Genomic DNA, 20672 nt, shown 5'->3' on the forward strand with positions numbered 1-20672 from the left:
GCCTTGCCCCCTCTGTCACCATTCTCCCCTCCCTCCCTCACTTTCACTCACCAGAGGTTGGGGTGCAGGAGGAGGTGCAGACTCTGGGCTGGGGGATTTGTATTGAGGGATTCAGAGCATGGGAGGGGGCTCCAGGCTGAGCATGGGGCAGGGGATTGGGGTGCAAGAAAGAGTTCAGACTTTGGGCTGGGGCCAAGAGGTATGGAGTGTGGGAGGAGCTATAGGCTGAGCCAGGGGTTTGGGGCACGGGAGGGGATGCAGAGTGTGGGCACTGGGAGCGAGCTCAGAGTTGGGGTAGAGGGTTGGAGTGAGGGAGCTGGTGCAGGGTGCAGGCTTCAGATGGCAGCACTCACCTTGGGTAGCTCCTGGAAGCAACTGGCATGTACTGCTCCTAGGCTCAGGGGAAGCTAGCTGGCTCCATGTGCTGCTCCTGCTTACAGGCACTGCCCCTACAGGTCCCATTGTTCGCAGTTCCAGCCAATGGAAGCTGCAGAATCAGTTGTCTGTGTGGGGCATCGCACAGAGATCCCCTGGCTACTCTTGCGTCTAGGAGCCAGACATGCTAGTCACTTCTGGGAGCCACATGAAGCCAGCACAGATAGAGAGCCTGTCTTAGCCCCATTGTGCTGCCTGACTTGTAGCTGCCTAAAAAATCCTAAATTGGCTTCAGTAGCCTCCAGGAGATCAATTACAGGATACTCCTGGCCAGTCCAGGAGGGCTGGAGATCCTATACCTCACTAGCTGAGGGGATCAGCTATTAAGCAGTGTGCTAGCTGTTCAAACCCCTATCTGTGTTAGTGCCTTTGCCTGCTTGTTCCCAGTGCTACCTCACTCCCAGGTAACCAGCTTCTTATTGTCATTTCTGACTTCAGCTCTGGCCTTAGACTCCATTTCTTATTCTTGGTACTCATTCCTGACTTCCAGCTCTGACATATGGACTTTTAGCTCTGACCTTGCATTCTTACACAAGGTTACCTCTCTAAGCACTAGGCATGACTCCTGTTTTAACCAATATGCATGGTTTAACCAAAACTCCTGTTGCATATTCTAACTACATACTGAATCCATATGGTATTGGTTTTTTGTTTTTGTGGTTTTTTTTGAAGATTTGACTTCCTTTACATTTCTTTTTCATTGCAGGATTCTCCACCTAAAGACTTTCAATATGATTATTCTAGGCCTATTTAAGGATAGAAAAGCCACTGCTTATGTTAGCTGACCTTTTATAGCAAGAGTTCCACCTTTTGAGCTTCAGAATACCCATCATAAACACAATCAGAAAACTTGTAGGCAACATCTTTTAGCACACCAAGACCATTGGCCATAATAATATCCTAAATTGAAACAATTCTCCTAATCTGAGTATGGAACAAATCCACTACTATGCACAGTGTACTGATAACAGTTGCCTTTTAGATGTTACATGCCATTTCACTGGTTCAGACTGATTAATCTATTTAAATATAAACATAAATAATGTGTAGGATGGCAGCTTGAGGGTCAGCTCCAACAAAAGGCAAAGGCCTACAGTGAGGAGCTGTACACTCTTCATTCCTTAAAAATTAGTGGGAGCAAGGGAGCTCAATACTTTGTAGCAACAATCACTTAATCACTACTTTACTGAAATGTTGTTCTTTTCTTGTTTTCTTTAACAGGAATAGCCTATGATAAAACACTGATTTATATAAATGACATATAATTATAATTAAGAGATTGGAGTCTAAATCCTCCAAGAGAAAACCATGGGCATTAGATGACTAAATAGCTTAAAGATCCTTCTGTCCAGATGCTCAGTTGGTATAAATTAAAGTAGCACCACCAAAGTAATGGAGCTTCAGCAGTGTTACATCATCTGAGAATCTAGAGAGAGCATTTAGCAAATGAACAGTAAGGGCCTACTGTTCTAATGGTTTGCAAGGTGGTTTTGGGTGGGTTTTTTTTCTTTATTTTAATTTGGTTTGGGTTTGTTTGTTTCTTTGTTTCGTTTTTTTTTGGGGGGAGGGAGTGGGCTTTTTTGATTTATTTTGTCTTTTGGTATCACAAACAATTGGCAACAGATTTTCAGCAGGGTTTTTTTTCAGTTTTCAGACGATAGTATACTCTGTATTGTTTTGTGTCTATAATGGATTATTTGGTTTACCATTTGACAAAAAAAAGAATGATAGCATACAATGTAAAGCCACATGAACTTTTAGCCTCTGAAAAACATACCAGAAACCTTGGGCATAAATTCTTATAGAGGCTCAAAGGTCAGTACACTTTTCTAACAGAGCTATACTAACAACTCTCCTAAGCAATCATAGTGACATGTAGGCAACTTCTTTTAGAACACTAAGAATTTCTCTAAAAATATTTTTTTATAGTATACCTACTAGAAGCCAGGCTATTCTGTACAATAAACAGAGCTATAGTAAAATATTGGAAAAGGAGAATAGGAAACACAACTTAATTTCTTTGAAAAGTTATACTCTAAAGGGTACATCTACACTGCAGCACTATTTTGAAATAACTAGCTCTTTTCCAAAATAATTTAGTCCACGTCTACACAGCAGGCACTTATTTCGAAATAGCGTCAAACTATTGTCAAGCTGGAGGACTTCTTACTTCAACTCCTGTAACCCTCGTTGTACGAGGAATAAAGGAAGTCGGAGGAAGAATGCTCAATTTTGAAATAAGTGCTGTGTAGATGACACTCTATTTCTAAATAAGCTATTTTGAAATAAGATACGCAATTGATTTACCTCAATTTGCATAGCTTATTTCGAGTTAAGTACTGTAGTGTAGATGCACCCTAAGTAATATATTCCAACAGCACATTGAAATGTGCCTTGAATCCCCAAAATAATAATGTTGAGGTATTTATTAGTATACTGTACAGTCAATTAGAGTGAAATGCTTAGAACTCCTCCCTCCACCCCCACCACAACTGATTTTATTATTCAGTTTCACGTGAAAGCAAAAAAGGCAGGAAGAAACATATACTTGTGCAAAATAAATGAAACTTTTAGGATTAATAGTCCATCACATTGGGTATTATCTGTGTCATATATTTAAGGTATATGGTTTTCATAGCTTTTAAGATCAGACAGGACTATTATGATGACCTGATCCGACTTCCTGCATAACATAGGCCATAGAAGTTCATCAAGTACTTTGTGCCAGTCCATAAATTAAAATTGAGCCAGACCTTATTTTTTTTAAAAGACATCCAGACATGATTTAAAGATTTCATATGATAGTGAATCCACCTCATATCTTGGTAATTCTTTTCCTATGGTTAATTACCTTCTCCATTAAAAATGTGTTGTTTGTTGCTAGTTTTCAAAGTCTATTTTGTGCCAAGAACTATATCCATTCAAACTTATGCCTTGGTTTTGATTGAGTCTTCTCTCAAAAATAATAAGATTGACAAATTATAAATATGACTTGATTCAGTTTTATTAGAATAAAAAGCTAAAATTTAATTTTAACCCTACCTTAGTCTAGTGCTTTTAAATCCCTTAGTTGGTCACAAATAACTTTCATACCCTAAGTCATTGCTTTTATCTCCCAGGCAGAAAAAATGGATCTTTGTTTCATTAGGTGGGTAGCACTAGAAAAGTCAACTTTTTTTAATCTTTGTGTATCTTGCAATCACCAGTAACTAAGAAAACATTCCTAGAGCTATGCCATCTTGTACCATCCCTATTCTTTTGAAAAGGATCCCAAAGGAATTAATGTAGTAGTGGCAAATTCAAAACTCATGAGGCAGTTCCAAAAAAAATCATGAGAACATAATGAGGTTTTAGGGTTTTTAGTAACAAATTTGGAGTTGTCTTTATTTACATTCTGTTTTTGAGCTTTGAGGGTTTGTTCAAGTCACATTTTTAAGCTTTTCTCCACAATCATGAGGGTTGGAAATGTATTTTTCCCAAGAAAAACAAAAACTGATATTCTTATAAAGCACCTGTCTTCAGGAACTGAGGTTTTAAGTAAGACATTTCATCTAAAATTGTGAATTGGCAACATTATGAAAGGGAAATTATCTCTTTTCCAACCAGCCTAGTGCTGGGGGATTTTTAATGACTCGTGCCAGATTTAACTTTAATGGGGTCTGAATTCATGATGGGCAAAAGATCTTGAACAATCCAAGGGAAAAGGTCAGTTCTGGTCCAGCTCATTCAACTCTTTCATTCATGAGCTTTCAGTGCAATGCTGTGGCCAAACAGACTGATTCATTTCTGAGATGAATAAACTAGGGATTCTTGAGTAGAAACACCAAGGCTATATTGCCTCAGTATTCGGCAGTCATGCAACTGCTGTTTGAACTACTGTCTCCAATTCCACAAGGATACTGATAAACTGGAGAGAATTCATAGAAGAGCCATGAGAATGATAAAGGACTGGAAAGCATACTTTATAGTCATAGACTAAGCATATTGAGTCTGTTTAGCTGAAAAAGAAGAATGTTAAGTGGTGACTTGAACACAATTTGTAAGTACCTCCATGGGAGAAAAAATCTGATAATGGGGTCATCAAACTAGCAGACAAAGGTATAACAAGAACCAATGGCTGGATGTTGTAGCTAAGGCTACTTCAGATTTCAAATACGATAAAAAAAATTAACTTTCTGTGTTATTTACAGTTGGAACAATTTGCCAAGGGTTGTAGTTGATTTTCTATCACTGGCAATATTTAAATGAAGTTTTCCTATAAATTATAGAAATTAATTCAGCAAAATCCTATGGCCTGTGTTAATGCAAGAAATCAGACTAGATGATCCCAGCAGTCTTACTCTGACTTTGAAAGCTGTGAGTTCTCTAAGAAAAGATACTGTATTCTTTGCACGTCCAAAATAATCATTTACTTTCAATATACTGACTCGATTGAAAATTTTGGGCACATGGTGGCCATTAGGATAGGTGAGGAGGGAGCACCAGATTTTTGCACTTGATCAAAGTTCCACAGGTCACACATCTGATGGGCCTGGCCCAAACTTTTCTGAGTAATGGTTCCCTATTAAATTAGAATAGCTGATGCTGGAGTGTCCTGGGGTATGTCTAGACTACATGACTCCGTCGACGGAGCCATGTAAACTAGTTTACCTGGCATAGGCAAAGAAGCGGGGATTTAAATAAACATGGCCACCGCACTGTGCTGATAATCAGCTGATCCAGCACAGCGTGGCAGTCTAGATGTGGATTTGTCAGCTGGGGAAGCCTTTGCCGACTGATCCCTTATGCCTCGTGAAATGAGGTTTACAGGATCGGTTGGCAAAGGGTTCCCCAGCCGACAGATCCGCATCTAGACTGCTGCGCTGTGCCGGATCAGCTGATCGTCAGCACAGCGTGGCGGCCATGTTTATTTTAATGAAGCAGGGATTATTTAAATCCCCGCTTCTTTGCCTATGCTGGGTAAACTAGTTTACATGGCTCCGTCGACAGAGTCATGTAGTCTAGACATTCCCCTGGAGTATTAAATTTAATCTGGCCGCCCCTACTTATAGACAGAGGAGTGGCCAGCCCACATTTCAGTGAAAGGCATTGTGACCTGATGCACAGGACAATGCCATTCAAATTTGGGAATTTTCAGACCAAATGATGTTGTGACTGGTACAGAGGGAGCCTGTTCTTCTGTGGTGGAATGCAGGGGAGTCTGCAGCTCCATAGAGTTCAATGGGGTTGCAGAGTGGGAGAGGGTTCGCCATAATATTTTAAGAAGGTGAGAATCTAAAATCCTTTCTAGGTGCAATATAACATTTGTGGCAGATTTATTGTTGTCATGAAAGCATGTATATTAAGTATGCTATTTGCACAATATATTCCTCCAGCATTGCTTAGAGCAGGCAACAAGATAGAGTCAAGATGAAAACATGCAATAGTCAGGCATCAGGTCTTTATATTGACTCTGCCATTGAAAATTGAAACAATTTTTCAAAAGATTAACTGGAGCTTTTAATGGAATTCATTTGGTTTGCCACCTGCTGATGTTTTCCAATCTGAAGTCATATCAATATGTAGAAAGGTCATTTCCAGGCATTTATGACAGCTTGTGGCTTAAGCTGCCATTTTTCAAGTAGAACTATTTTCATTTCAGCAAATGTAAAGCACTTTTTGTATAAATATAAAGGTGATGGGGCCATATAAATATCTGAGTAGCTTAAAACTAAAGATGCTTCAAATTTTATAAACCAAAGCACATTGGCTATGTCTACACAGCAATGTTATTTTGGAATAACTGACATTATTTTGACAAAATGTCGAGCTGGAGTTCTGCTTACTCTGACTCCTGTAACTCTCATTGTACGAGGAGTAACAAAAGTCAGGGGAAGAGTGCTCTATCTCCAGATAACTGCTGTGTAGACAATATCTAAAGTTGAAATAAGCTATTTCAAGTTGTGTAGCTTATTTTGAGTTTAGCCCTGTGTAGATGTGCCCATTGAGAGTATTTCTTATGCTGCAAGATACATCCATAGGGTTGGCACAACACTAAATATTATATAATGATGCTTGGAGCCCATATAGAAATAAATAATCATGAAAGAACCTTTTTTGGTGCCATATATTATTATCATTCACATTATCTGTTTCTAACATATTTAAGAGAACTCAAGTGTCATGTGAGAGACAAAGAAGATAGCATGCTGGATTTTGCAATGCTCTGTGCATTTTTCCTCTTCATTTTTAAACTATTTTCATCCTACAAGTTGAATCCAAAAATATCCTGCCTTTCTGTGCTGTCATAAGGCAAAGGTCTTCTGCATTGCTGGACATCCAGTACATTATAAATAATTAGCAGAGAAAACACTGTCACAAGTGTCTACAAGAGTGGAGATGTGGCAGCTAAAAAAAATTTCTATCCATCACAAATTATAAATATTTCACTTTTCCTACTTCACACCAATCACATTTTTTTCCCTTGAAATAAGCTAATTTAACAGTGACAAAACTGAGAATCTTAATATCCAGTTTTCACTGCAGAGGAAAGAGAAACACATTTGAAATTCACCATGTGCCCCCTTCAATGATGCTGTCACCAGAAGAGCAATTGTGTGTCTATTATGACTGGCTTATTATTAAAGGTTCCAAATAATTTACTCTATGAAGCAAACACCTGCCCAACCATACATATTTCATGTGAAGAAATAAAGCTTATTTATTTTAATAAAGTATCCATTTATAAAAACAAGGAGTACCATTCTGCTTTCAGCTATATTCATGCAACCCAGTTGACTCTAGTATAATTTTCAGGTATAGCAGAGAGCAGCTTTTCTCATAAGAATTAGTAAATATTTTAATTTTGGTAAATGTACTAACTATAAAGTACTGAACAAACTATCCATGCTCAATTGTAATTTATTAGGTTCTAATTATTTTTGGCATTGCACTGTAATGTAAATGGCAAATACTAAATCTTTTGTGGGAAATAATATTCATAAACAATAACTGTAAGACACATTTTAGGATTAGATATGGGACAATGCCTAGCTTTCATTAATGTTTTCAGTACTTGGCTGTGTCTTATTTCCATTTCTCTAACGCTTTCCTGGAAATGAACTCTTTTTGTTTATTCAAGTTCTATATGTACAAAGTTTAAAAGCCAGTAACTTTTACTTACCTCCAATTTCCCATTGTCAGAAGCTATTTGAAGTGTTCACCGGGGAAAAAAGGGTTACAAATAAGAAGATTTTCTAGCACTTTTTCTGTAGTATAAGATTTTGAAACTTACCGGAACTGAAATTTGAGGAGTATTTACAAGTTTTCCCAGCAGAGCAAAGCCATCAACGTTGATTTTGCCCCTGGGCTTTATCTTTAAGGATTCTATCATAATACAGTCAATAAAAAGAGTAACATTGTTCTTTTCCACACTGACCATAACCTTGTGCCATTGAGAATCAAACAAAAAAGGCAAACGTGAAAAAGTTGCAGTCTGGAGACTTCCATCCAGTCCTTTATAAGAAAACTCAAGAGCTTTTGTTTGACTATTAAGCTTCACTGCAACTTGCTCTTTTCCTGATGAATCCTGGACCTGCCAAATACTCCAGCTTTTCTGAAGTGTGCTTCCAGTCATTCGAAATGTAGTTAGAAAGGAATATTCATCAGGCAATCCATTGGGATACAAAAATCTGTATAGGATAAAGTACAATAGAATTTTGTTGGTATGTGGCGAGTCTTCTATCACTCAAAGGACTCCATCACTCAAAGGAACCACACTATAGCTATAATCCATCCCTCTAGAGAACTAGGGAGGGACCCTCTTTGAGCCATTAGTGTTGCTCCTCATTTGGGCAAAAGAAACTTTGTTTTCTTCCTACATTACATATTGTTCATGCCAAGCTCTCTGCCCATTATAGTTTAAACCATCAGAGGTCAATAGTTTGAATTAAATCAAGATCTTAGATAATAATGCTATGTACCTACGGCCTATGAAAACAATAAGCCAGTTCCACTTTTTAAATCTGTTGTTCTGCTATAATGTTCTTTCTAATCAATGCAGAACTGTTTTACTTCTAAAATTCCACGATTATTTTATTTCAAACACATTTTGTTGATCTATCCAACAATAACCATTTATCTTGTATTAGCAATTGCTTTAGCTGAAGCGGTTTATTCATTTCAAAATTATATAAAAGGTAAGAACTCACACACAAAAAATGTACTGTATTCTGTGGTAGTCAATTTCAGTGCAATCTGCATTAGAGAACAGATTGACTATTATGAAAAAGTTAATCCTTCTCTTTATCATTTGCATTATTTTATCCTTTAAAATATGCAGTTCAGAAACATAGAACCAGCTAATGTTTGGGAGACCATATTTACCTGTGCAGAATATGAGACACCTGGTAAAATTACTCATATTCAAGCAAGTTCCATGACAATCAAACAGAACTATGCAGTACAAACTTTCCAATTAACATCAAGTTGAGAGCTCCTGTTAAAAAGAAATTCTGTGAAGTTGGATAACTTCTTATCTTTAAGTCTTTAGTGTTCACATACGGAAGGGCCGCACACACACACACACACACACACACACACACACATTCCTTTTCTCACACAGGTGCAAGGGAGGAAGGAAGGTGACCTGGTCCCTGTTTTTGCAGAGCACATCTCTTCTCCTACTCCCCCTCTCCTCTGTGGCTTGAAGCAGTTTGTCCTTTCCAGCCCACACACTATCAAAAGGCAGCTAACCCTCTAGGTTGCTGCTGAGCCCCAGACACAGTGTGAGCAGAAAAGGGTTAAGCCCTAAGAGAACCTGACTTCAGGTATTTCAGCAAACCCAGAGAGGTGGCACAGCAGAGAAGGGCCCTAGGTGATGGAGCAGCCTCACCCTTCCTGAGGGCAGGACCTAGGGCAGTGGTATGTGAAGAGAGCGTTCCCTGAGGGTCCCTGTCTAGATGCTGCACAGACAGGGACAGGTAAGAGCATCCCCCGGGACTGCTGTGGAGCCTACAGGGTCTGGGTGCAAGCAGACTTCCCCATCACCTCACCACAGCTTAGCTGAGAGGCAGAGAGGCTTCCCTGTGCCAGCACAGTGTGGGGGTTTGGCACATGCAAGATGCAGCTCCTGGCCAGCGTCATGAGCTGAGTGGTCTTGGGCTTTCCCAGGGCACCAACACAGCCAGGGTATGTCTACACTACCCCGCTAGTTCGAACTAGCGGGGTAATGTAGGCATACCGCAATTGCAAATGAAGCCCGGGATTTGAATTTCCCGGGCTTCGTTTGCATAAGCGGGGAGCCGCCATTTTTAAATCCCCGCTGGTTCGAACCCCGTGCCGCGCGGCTACACGCGGCACGAACTAGGTAGTTCGAACTAGGAAGCCTAGTTCGAACTACCTAGTTCGTGCCGCGAGTAGCCGCGCAGCACGGGGTTCGAACCAGCGGGGATTTAAAAATGGCAGCGCCCCACTTATGCAAACGAAGCCCGGGAAATTCAAATCCCGGGCTTCATTTGCAATTGCGGTATGCCTACATTACCCTCCTATTTCGAAATAGGAGGGTAGTGTAGACATACCCCCAGAGATTGGGAAGAAAAGAACCTGCTAGCCAGGCTCTTGATGAGCTCAGTGTTCTGACCAGGGCTAGTTCTCCACACAGTGCTGGGAGTGAGATGCATCCTACCGGGGGTGGGGCATGGAGGACCAGTGGGGCAAAGCATAAAGAGGACAGTGAGAGGGGGAGCACATAAAGGGCTGATGGGTGGGCAGCAGAGGTGATACTTAACTGGCCACCACCTGCTGCCTGCTCGCATACACCAGCCACCACTGCTCACAGTGCTCAGCCTGTACCAGCCAGAAATGGGACAAGGGGCAGATCCCTGCCAGCCTAGATCTGGCATGCAGTAGGGACTACACTGATGGACCAGCAGGGGGAGTGGCCAGCCTCATCTGCTGCAGTTTTGCCCCATCGCCAGCCTTATAACCCTACCCCCATCCTCAGCCGTTGACCTCCCCTCCACTCCTCAATGGTGAGTGGGTGGCTGGCAAGAAGGAATCTGGCCAGCAGCAGGATCTGCCAGTACTGATGAGAAGGAAGCAGAAAATATGGGACAATTTGCCCATTTTTAAGAAAAAGTCAGGACATCTGCAGGCAGGCTTAAATATGGGACTGTTCCTTTATAAACAGGATGTCTGGTCACCCTACTAATGTTTTTTTTTCAAAATGGCAATGTAATATAACTGAAGCATGCTTGTTTCTAGAAAGCTGTCTCAATGCATCTGATTTGAAAGATTATGCTACTTATACTTGCTACAGATACTTTCACCAACCTTTAGATCAGGTAGGGCTTTTGTTCACATTTAAAAATCTTATAAAAAGAGAAATATGTTTCAGTAAGCCTAATAAAGCATGGGGATGTGCCAGACTACACTGTCGAGACAACAGTTTCTGGGGGACAAGTAGGTTACCCAAAAGAAGTCATCTGCCTTGGCATTGTAGGGCTTATTGGACCTTCGCTAATGGCAATTCAGCCACTAGACCTATGGAGAAAAGTGAGGAAATAATCTTAGAATAAATGATCTATCCTAGCACACAGTTCAGTTAATATAATAAACTAGCCCTTCCGGATTAACAACTGCAATATAAACAATAGAGATTTTAAGTGCCTGAGACTGTGAAAGCGACGAGGAGTCCTGTGGCACCTTATAGACTAACTGAAGTGTAGGAGCATAAGCTTTCGTGGGCAAAGACCCACTTCGTCAGATGCTGCATCTGACGAAGTGGGTCTTTGCCCATGAAAGCTTATGCTCCTACACTTCAGTTAGTCTATAAGGTGCCACAGGACTCCTCGTCGCTTTTGCAGATTCAGACTAACACGGCTACCCCTCTGATACTTGAGACTGTGAAGTCATATTCCAGTAGGGGGCTCCAAAGCAGCAGCAGGAAGGAACATGACTAATCTGGCAGAACTGAGTGTCCAGGTATAGACTCTACCTAAAATATTCATGGAGTGGTGCCTCTGCTTCTCTTCTTTATCCTGTGAACCCAATACCTGCTACTATCTGGGCAGCAAAAAAAAGATGGTATTTTGGGAGGTGGAATGTGCAGTATGAGATTTGCCATAGCATAACCTTCACTCCTGTATGCATAGCATAACCTTCACACTGTGCAATGCAGAATTAATATTCTCTGTAGAATTTCCTTTTTCTTTGCAGAACAGATTCTAGAAAACTGCTGGCATTGCTGGATCCCCGGATCCCCAGATGCCCAGCTCACAAACAGAAGATGCTGCTGGCAGGAGAGAGAGGTTTCCTGGCAGCTGCAATTCACAGCACATTCTGAAGGAAAGAAGTGGCACCTTGGAAACTCCATTCAAGTCTAAGATCCAGCATCAGTCTGTTTCTTCCTCTGGATCCCTGGGCTCTGTGGGAGATGGGTATGGGTATGACTGTCTGGGCTGTGGGACTCCCCACAGCTTGAGGTGTGGGGGTGACTGTGTGGGTTAGGGAGCATTGGGAGGCTGGGAGTGAAGGGGTGCTATTGTCTGTGAGGCTAGACTTTGCAGGTGAGGATGGGACAACGAAACAATTACAGCGTTGTCATGAAGGGGTTAGTGCTCTACTCTTGGGGGAATCTTTTCTGCTGTCTTTATTGTTATAGACATAGATGCTGGCAGGTATTTTGAAAAGAATTATCAAAACAAATAAAACTGGTGTGATTATATAGTGCTATTTTGACAAATAAAATACACAGAATTTTGTAGAATTTTGAAATATTTTACACAGAATTTTTAATTTTTGGCACAGAATTCCCCGAGAAGTACTATATGGTGGATGGTATGTCTGTGTAGACTACAATATGTCTTTATATATTGGTGAGAATGCACACAGGCAACCTGGGCTGTACCTATATATGAATAAACCTTTAGAGTTGGATTTTGAACTCAGTATGAAAATGTCCACATGTACATGCTTTGCAGAAGCTTAAGTCTTATTGTGCAGATTCTTTTGTTTTAGTTTTTATGTTATCGCCTCTAACATAAAATGTCAAACCTGATTTTCTATCTCTGTTCCTTCCCTTCTTTACCGGTAGTGACAAATCCACCATCTTCCCTGCTACTTAGTATCATAGCCTCAGGGTTGCTTTTTCATACCCTCTTTCCTCCCCCACATTAAGACTCAATGGGACTCTTTCACTGCCTTCAGTGGAAATCATCCTCTCGAATATCTCTTAAATGTGTACTTCTTTCTATCCCTACTGCTAAGTCCTTAGTTTATGTGTTGGACATTTCTTTCCAACTACTGCAACCCTTGTATCTCTGACCTCCTTGCTTCTGACCTATCTTTACCATGTGTCTATATAAGATGTTGCCACTACATCATCTTTCTATCCTGCTGCTATAACCACATCACCCCTTTCTTCAAATCTGTCAATTGAACTTGATGTACAAAAAGAGGAATCCAATTACCCCATAAGAACCCATAGGTTACTCAGCTACAGTGAATGCCTCCACATCATGGGGTCTCTGAGGAAGATGGGAGTAGAATCTGGCATTAGGGAAATAATGAGAGAATCTCAAACAGTCCCTCCTCTATCTTATTTTAAAAATATATTGTAATTTTTGGAAACTGCATAGAAAGAAGAGAAATGATTGTCTAACCAGAGCTACTGTTTCCTTTAAGAGAAAACAATGAATAGAAATACATATGTACCAGTAAAGGAAAAGACTATGTCTTTACATAAACTTAGCTTCATAGTTCAATCCTGCTGCCCTCCTATCAGAAACTGCATTCTCACAGAGCAGCATGAAACTTGGTAGGATTCCAAACAAGAAATATTTAGAGAAAGAAATTACCTAATATTGTGAATGTTTTATGAATGTGTTATATGCATAACACTATTGAATCGTGCACAGGCAGACAGATTCTCATTTCACTTATACTGGCATAAATGTAGAGTAACTCCACAGGCTTCGTTGACATCAGTGTAGGTGGGTACAGAATTTGGCCCAAACTCTGCCATATTGACTAAAGCAAAATTAGAAACATTTCAGACAAAATATTTGCAGCTAATTCTTCCTTTATATCCCTTCAAAGATTGGAGAATCAGGTTCTTGTATTCCCCTGTGACTACTGATGGTGACACAAGCACTTAAAGCATGAAACTCCGCTGCAATACATGATTCTGTTAGCCCTAACGTATGGAGGGGAGAAATCAAGGAATTCTGGATTTAGAACTTGGCAGATAAGTAAAAGAAAAGCTAACGTGCAAATATATATTTAGCATGTGGACCAAATTCAGACCTGACTTAATCCCTCCTCTATCATAGGGCTGTCAGAGCAGAATTTCAACCTTTATCTATTTATAATTCTTAACTCTATACATAGGGCCTAATCCTGCTTTCCATGTGAACTCAGAAACACTACTAACAGTATGAAAGTGCAAACAATGCTGGATCAGGCTGATATTTTGTTATTCATCTGAGTTCCTAAACACTTTTTTGAATGTGGTTTTCTCTATATATATACTTTTGCAGTTTCCATTTAGCAAACTTTTTAACATTACCACTTCTTTTTAAAATGTTTCATTAAGACAGGAGAGTTACTAAACCTATAAATCTAGAGCACACCCCAGAAAGTTTCCTTTAATTATTTAGGACCAGTTTCTGCCACCCTTATTCATTTTGAATAGTACCTTTCTCCTTAACTAGTTCCACTGACTCCACTGAGACCACTCGTGATGCAAGAGTGGCAGAAAGCAGCCATTCAAAAGGTTAACTTACCCTTGCTGTTGATCTGCAGTAATACAAATCTGTTTCTTTAAGATCAGGTTCCTTAAGTGGGTTCCATTGCCCTTTAAGATGATATATCCTTAGAAAATTAATACCTTATTAGTAGGCGACTGCTTTTTATCCCTGTTGTTATAGCATGACACCAACATCAGTGGTATGCTTGTACATAGGTTTGATACTCAAGATAAAAAGAGAAAAGATGGTAGAAGACCATTTATGGCCTGGACCAGACCAGCAGGATCTTCATGGAGCCCTCCTTCACAGAGAAGTGTTATTCTGGAATAGTTTCCTCAGGAAATAACAGTGAAAGCAGTTTCTGAGAGTTCTCTGCAGAGATACAAATCTCTCTATGTAGAAAATTTATAAAGCTACTTTTGTTGCCTTCTACCTTGTTAATGTAATTTAGTTGGCATTTCACCTGTTAAAGGGAGCTTGCCAAACCCTTGTAAATAAATATTGTACTATTTGCTCTAGAAATTTTTACAGCACTTTGGTTTCCACTCCAGGGAAATCTTAACTTGAGAACCCAGGCCTGCAGTTTGCAGAATCATAGTGTTTGGGTACTGAGATACCAATCTGCAGGTAATTTCAGTCTTCACTGTTTATGTGTGCACTCTGGGGACATAGAATGGTAGTTTGTTAACACATTACATTGCAGTGGGCAGACTTCATCGCTGCTTAGCATATCATAAACACTATCCTCGTATAATTTTTTTTCAAAAGCCTGTAGTTAAACAGTTATTTACAATAGAAAGGGATATTCCATTTATATTTTAATTTACTAATAACAGGTACTTTTACAGATACTAGCAGTGATTTGAGAAGTGACACATTCGCCGTACTGGTCTTGAGTACTGGACTTGGATTGTATGTGTAAAGTGAGCATCATATCTTACAATTCCACAGGCAATTCTGATTCTAACTGACACCAATTCTCCAGTGAATTTTATATCAGAGTGAACAAGGCTGGGATTTTATACCAGAGTGAACAAGAAACTAATTTGGATTATGTGGGGACTTCAAATCAGACCTTGCAAGCAACCACGTACACATGTACCCTGGCTCATTCTCTTCTCTCTTCAGCATCCCTGAAATATGGATCTAGAGAACTTGGCAAGTACCATACAGTAAAAAGGATCTGGGATATAAATTAATAGGTTTTAAAGAATTTCTGCACAAAAAAAGTACAAGCTGTCCCTAACGAAAATGGTGGATACATGTGCAGAAAAATGCTGCTCTGATAAAGCCCTTTCTGAAAAAACTTTAAAAATAACTAATAGTCTTGCAGCACCTTAGAGATTAACAACATTTGTAGACAATATCATGAGCTTTTGTGGGCACAACTCACTTTTTTCAGATGAATGGAATTATGGAGTCCAAGTTCCAAAAAGAATAGCAGAGAAAGAGAGGGAGTTGGAGGTGGAGAGAAGGAAAAAGAAGGGGGGAAAAGGATGGGTGGGTGGGGAATTGTCAATTAAAGTGTCCGTGTTTAGCATGTTTTGAATGGACTCTCTGACAATTTTTTTCGCTTCTTTTTCCTTCTCTTACTCCCCCAGCCACCAGTCCCCTTTCTTTCTCTGCTATTTATTTGGAACCTGGACTCCTTAGCTCCAGTCATCTGAAGAAGTGGTTTGTGCCCACAAAAGCTCATGATACCATCAACAAATGTTGTTAATCTCCTTGGGATACGTCTACACTGCACTCTTATTTTGAAATAAGCTATTCTGGAAGAAATACTCTGAAATAGCTTATTTGGAAATAGCACGTTTATTAGAAGGAATTTGGGATGCCTATTGCCTACATGAATCAGAGTGACAAAGACTGTATTATGCAGGTCACATCAAAGTATTTTCAGTCTCTGTGGGTGTCATGCATAGCCCTTTCACTACTTTAATGCTCTGAAGTCAGCCAGCTAAAATTCATGCCAATAAACCCATAAACCACACATAACCATGCATGTATACTAGAAAATCTATTAGAGAAACTGTTGAAAGAGTTTTTAAGAATTTTTCCTTGGACTACACATTGCCTCAGGGCTGACTCTACTGAAGTGCTAGATCCAGTTATCTGAACTCAAGTTCAAGTGGCCATGCTGCAAAAATACACTTGTGCTGCATTGAATGACTAGATTAGTAACATAAAGTAGCTGCATTCCCAGTGCACCACTAGCTTGAGCATCAGACTCTCTCACTGGCCAGCTAACTGGAGCTTAAAGCACCACCTAAATCAAGATAGAAATTTTTGTATGTGGACAGGAATCAGGATATGGGCAACACTTAAATTACAGCACGAGCTAACAGTGCAGCGAAGACAGGTGATCAGTTACCATATGTCCCAATAAAGCACCTCTATGAATGACTTAAAACAGCTTCTTGATCAGACTCCAAAGTTGTAACATTTTAATTTCTATATTAGGCTATTTGAAAATCAGAAACACGAATTACATATCACATTGAAAATCTGGGGCTTTCCCCTTTTCAACGGGGAATTAACTTCCCCATTTTCTGCTATGGTTGTAATCAATAAGGAACCAGGATTTCCAGCTGTTTTGTGTGACTTCAGTAATGCAAAGCAATCATAAACCCAGTTTCCCCAGACAGTTAAGCTGGATTCTAGCTTTAGTCTAGTAGTTAAGCAGATAGGAACCAAAATATTTTCCTGGGGGCAGGAAGTTGTGCAAGACGACCTGCTAAAACGTAGCAGTAGTATTGTGCTCTCCAGTGATCCATAGCTAAATAATGGTCCATTCAGGGGCACTGTCAGCCATGATAAAATAAAACCGTTCTAATTTTCAAAGAAGCTGAACCAGCCCCTTTTCTCCAGGTGAACATAAGGTATCTTAATTATGAATTCTCTCTAACCTTGTGCTAACCAGAGCTCACCTCGAACCAAGGAGCTGGCTTATAGAATGCAAATATGAATAGATCCCAAAATACAGTCTCCTGAAGCAATCTGTCTGTGATGTGTGGGGAGAGAGGCTTTCAACTCTTCTATGCCATGTGACCAACACTCAACAGAGAGCATGTGTACACTCCCTTCCCAAAAACACTAAAATAAACCACAATATTATCCATCTCCCTCCTCCCTACCTTCCCCCTGTGACCACTCTTCTTGCTCCATGACAGAACTATTCACTCCCTTTTCCTGTGAGGCATCACCACTGAAAGGATCTTCTCTAGCAGGAAAATTCCAGTCCCAAAGATCAGCACTACTGGTAGGGGAAGGGAATGGGGAAAACTCCCTCTAATTGTTACTGCCTGGTCAATCTAGTCTTAGGACATCACCCAAAAATAAGAAGGGGGAGACACTGGATAAACTGTATACATTCCAAGAGCTTTGCCAACCCCAAGAGGTCAAGGCATCAAGAGGACAAAATGCTAAGACAGTGTTTTATGTATTACCTGGTTGGGATCCTGAAGTCTACATCTGTGCCTAATTTATAAGCCACTTGTAAAGCTGTGGAGCCCATCACTCTCTGGATAACTCCTCGGGAGGCAGCTTTATCTAGCTGGAACTGAGAAATCAGGTCGTAACCTACAAGAAGAAACATGTACTGCTAGAAATTATTTCTTTATTTTGAAGTGAGCATTGAAGAATCCCAGAGCTGAATGTAACTTGATTATAACATCTGAACAGCAGCTTTTCCCTGCAAAGTTTTTACTTGCCTGGCAAGTCATCTTCACCAGTCCTGATTGCTGGGCAGAGGTCAGTCTTTGGGTTAGAGCTGAAGGTGACCGGGAACCCTGCAAAGAAGAACAAACATGTCATCCTGCTCTATCACAAAATGGAAATTGGCTGAAATTGCCCAACTAAGGGAATTAATATGAGAACAATGGTCGTATACTAAATCCCAGAAACCGATGAGCATCTGCTTTTAGAAGTCTCCACATTCAACAATATCATTTGACAGCTGGTTTGCTTGCACATTTTTGTGTAAGTCTTTACATGAAAAAAGGGTTGAAATTCTTCCTCCTTCGGCACTGTTTGTGAACTGTGGCTAATGCCAGAATTCATTGCAGTTGTCTCATGTATCTTGCAATATACAGCGGCTTGGTCGAGAACCATTGGTGGTTTAGGCAAATGTTTCAAAAATGCTAGTTAGCTTAATCTACTGCCTCTCTAACTCAAAGCAATCCTCACACTAGCTGAAGTGGCTGTTGAGAAGGGAAGCTGTTGGCATCCAGTCCTTTTTTTGATATTCCAGGTGTTCCCATCTACATCCTTGCCATGTTTCACCAAATAACAAGCCCTAGTGAAACATAGGATTGGGGCCAAAAGACTTGCAGGCTCTCTTTATTGACAAGGACAAACGTGTAAAAGAAATTTATTTGGGAACCCAAATAAATGTTCAGCTTTCTAAATACTCTTTTTAAAAGTATTGCTGCGAGCAATAAAATAAAACAGTTGCCCTGTCTTAAAGAAGTAAAATGGCAAAATAAACATTTGCTGGAAAGAGCTCGGCACATGACTACCACCAAGTCAAACTGGAAAATGTTACTAAAGTTTGGATGGGAAAGAAAAGTGCATGCAAGTTGGAAGGAGACACCTTTCCAGCCTACAGAGGGCTTCTTGTTTGCTGAAAGGACTCAACCATAAATGTGGGTTTCCTTGTCACAACATAACTGTAAAGGAAAATGGCAAATTTACATTTTCAACTTAGAAATAGCCATATTCTGTGTCATTGAAATGGATATGTGGCAGACATCCAGTCATTTATGCCTGATGGGTAGCTAATACAGTGGATCCAGTTTATTGCACATCTACCAGAAGAACCTTTAACTAGAGTTGCAGGATGACTTTTTTACTGTATCCAATCTTTAGTATCCATTTCCAGATTGTAATCTTGCTTTAGAAATGTATTTACTCTCTGATCTGTTTGGGTGGCAAGAAGAGAAACAAGAACAATGGAAAATGTAAAACACAAAAGATCAATTTAAAATACTAGATTGTGAAAGACATCACACTCTTTAAATTACCTCTTTTGCTTTCACTGTTTTACACACATGTTTTTAGTTCCATACTTAAGCGATGTCTAGGCTAGTGAGAAGTTTTAGCTACATCTAAGCATAGACTAACTCTTTTGAATATCAAAATACCAGTGAAATGAAACACAGATAAACGATAAACCCTTACTTGTTTGCTGCTGGATGTCACCTATCACCAGACCCCACAGAAAGCTGCACATGTACAAGAAAATGGAAGCTTGCCTGTGAATAGAAAGAAAACATAAACAACTCTTGAGCTATCATGCAATCCGCTTTCATCTCATGGTCAGGCATATTAAATAAATAAATAAATGGATGATTTAGGGATTGCTAACACTTGTCAAGCAAACTTTTAAGCTTTTTATCTTTAATCAATGAAGCTACCTCAGTTTCCATTTCTTACATACAAAACCTTCATAAAAATAATTTAAAAAATTGGGAAGACAGCAGGAAAAGACAGTTTTAAATGCTATCAATTCATCACATTCTTTCTCATCTGTTAATTACTGACCACTTACAAATGCCACTTGCTCTTTTACCTGTTATTCTTCATTTTCTTTGCTGGTTTTCTTCAGCTCTATCATGTGAGTATTTTGGGAGTATATTTATGTCCTGTGATCTCCTGTAGTTAATCCCATAAAGGAGTGTATGAATGAAGACAGATTCAGCTCTTTCTGCCTCATACAGGACTTCTGAAGGGAATGAAGCTCAGTTTGCTGGGGCTGCTTTAATCCTACAGAGGCAAAGAGGTGGGGGCTGGACAGCTTGTGTGTCTGGGGGAGGGGGTGGTCTGAGGGCAGTTCTCGGGAGCTAGCTAGGATATAAAAAGTCAACCAGAGCAGAGGAAAAACTCATGTTCATGCCAGCTTCAGAGGGAGGATGTGGCTAGGAATAATAAATTATACCAGTGGTTCTCAAACTTTTTGGGCTCCGGAGCCCTTTACATGTGTAAAAATGTATGCGGAGCCCCAGCTGTCCACTGATTGTGTGTGTTGTACCTATCGATGTTTCCAGTTTGTCAACCTCGTGGAGCCCCTGGAGATGTCTTGTGGAACCCTGGGGCTCCACACAGCACAGTTTGAGAAACACTGAATTAGACAATACCACACACTGAGCGGCAGAGTCTGCTGGGTGAGAAAAGCCAATGAAAAAGAAATGTGTTAAGGGGTCTAGAAGAAACAAGTAGGCCTACGGTGTGTCTATGTTGCCAGTTCTGGATAAGATTAAACTACACCTTGTAGTAGAAAGAAAAGCCTTTTCACTGACTTTCTCACAAGACTGTCCCAGCTAGACCCTGGTAGATATGACAAAGGACTCTTCTGAGCAGAAGTCATCATTTTTAAATTGGTTTCACTGCTTCAGCCAGAATCCTGCCAAGGTATACATATTTCATAGCTAAATAGACTGAAGTTGCTTAGTCCTGGTTGATAAGCAGTCTTTCCTAGAGGCCATTTATTTTATGTTTTCAGACATAAACATT

General features: G+C 40.1%; 1 protein-coding gene across 1 annotated transcript in view; it reads right to left on the reverse strand.

The window, feature by feature from the left end:
- The window catches only part of COL9A1 (collagen type IX alpha 1 chain), a 109458-nt gene extending 89500 nt beyond the window's left edge, over nt 1–19958 (reverse strand). The window contains exons 1-5 of the mRNA XM_006127230.4: nt 19732–19958; nt 19341–19414; nt 17873–17950; nt 17609–17741; nt 7709–8105 (exon numbers count right to left, since the gene is read on the reverse strand). Of these exons, the coding sequence (XP_006127292.1) occupies nt 7709–8105; nt 17609–17741; nt 17873–17950; nt 19341–19414; nt 19732–19745 (696 nt within the window). The 5' untranslated portion in view covers nt 19746–19958. The remainder of the gene's footprint in view (nt 1–7708; nt 8106–17608; nt 17742–17872; nt 17951–19340; nt 19415–19731) is intronic.
- Nucleotides 19959–20672: the final 714 nt, after the last annotated feature.

This window comes from Pelodiscus sinensis, chromosome 3 (assembly GCF_049634645.1).
Source record: "Pelodiscus sinensis isolate JC-2024 chromosome 3, ASM4963464v1, whole genome shotgun sequence".
Lineage (NCBI taxonomy): Eukaryota > Metazoa > Chordata > Testudines > Trionychidae > Pelodiscus > Pelodiscus sinensis.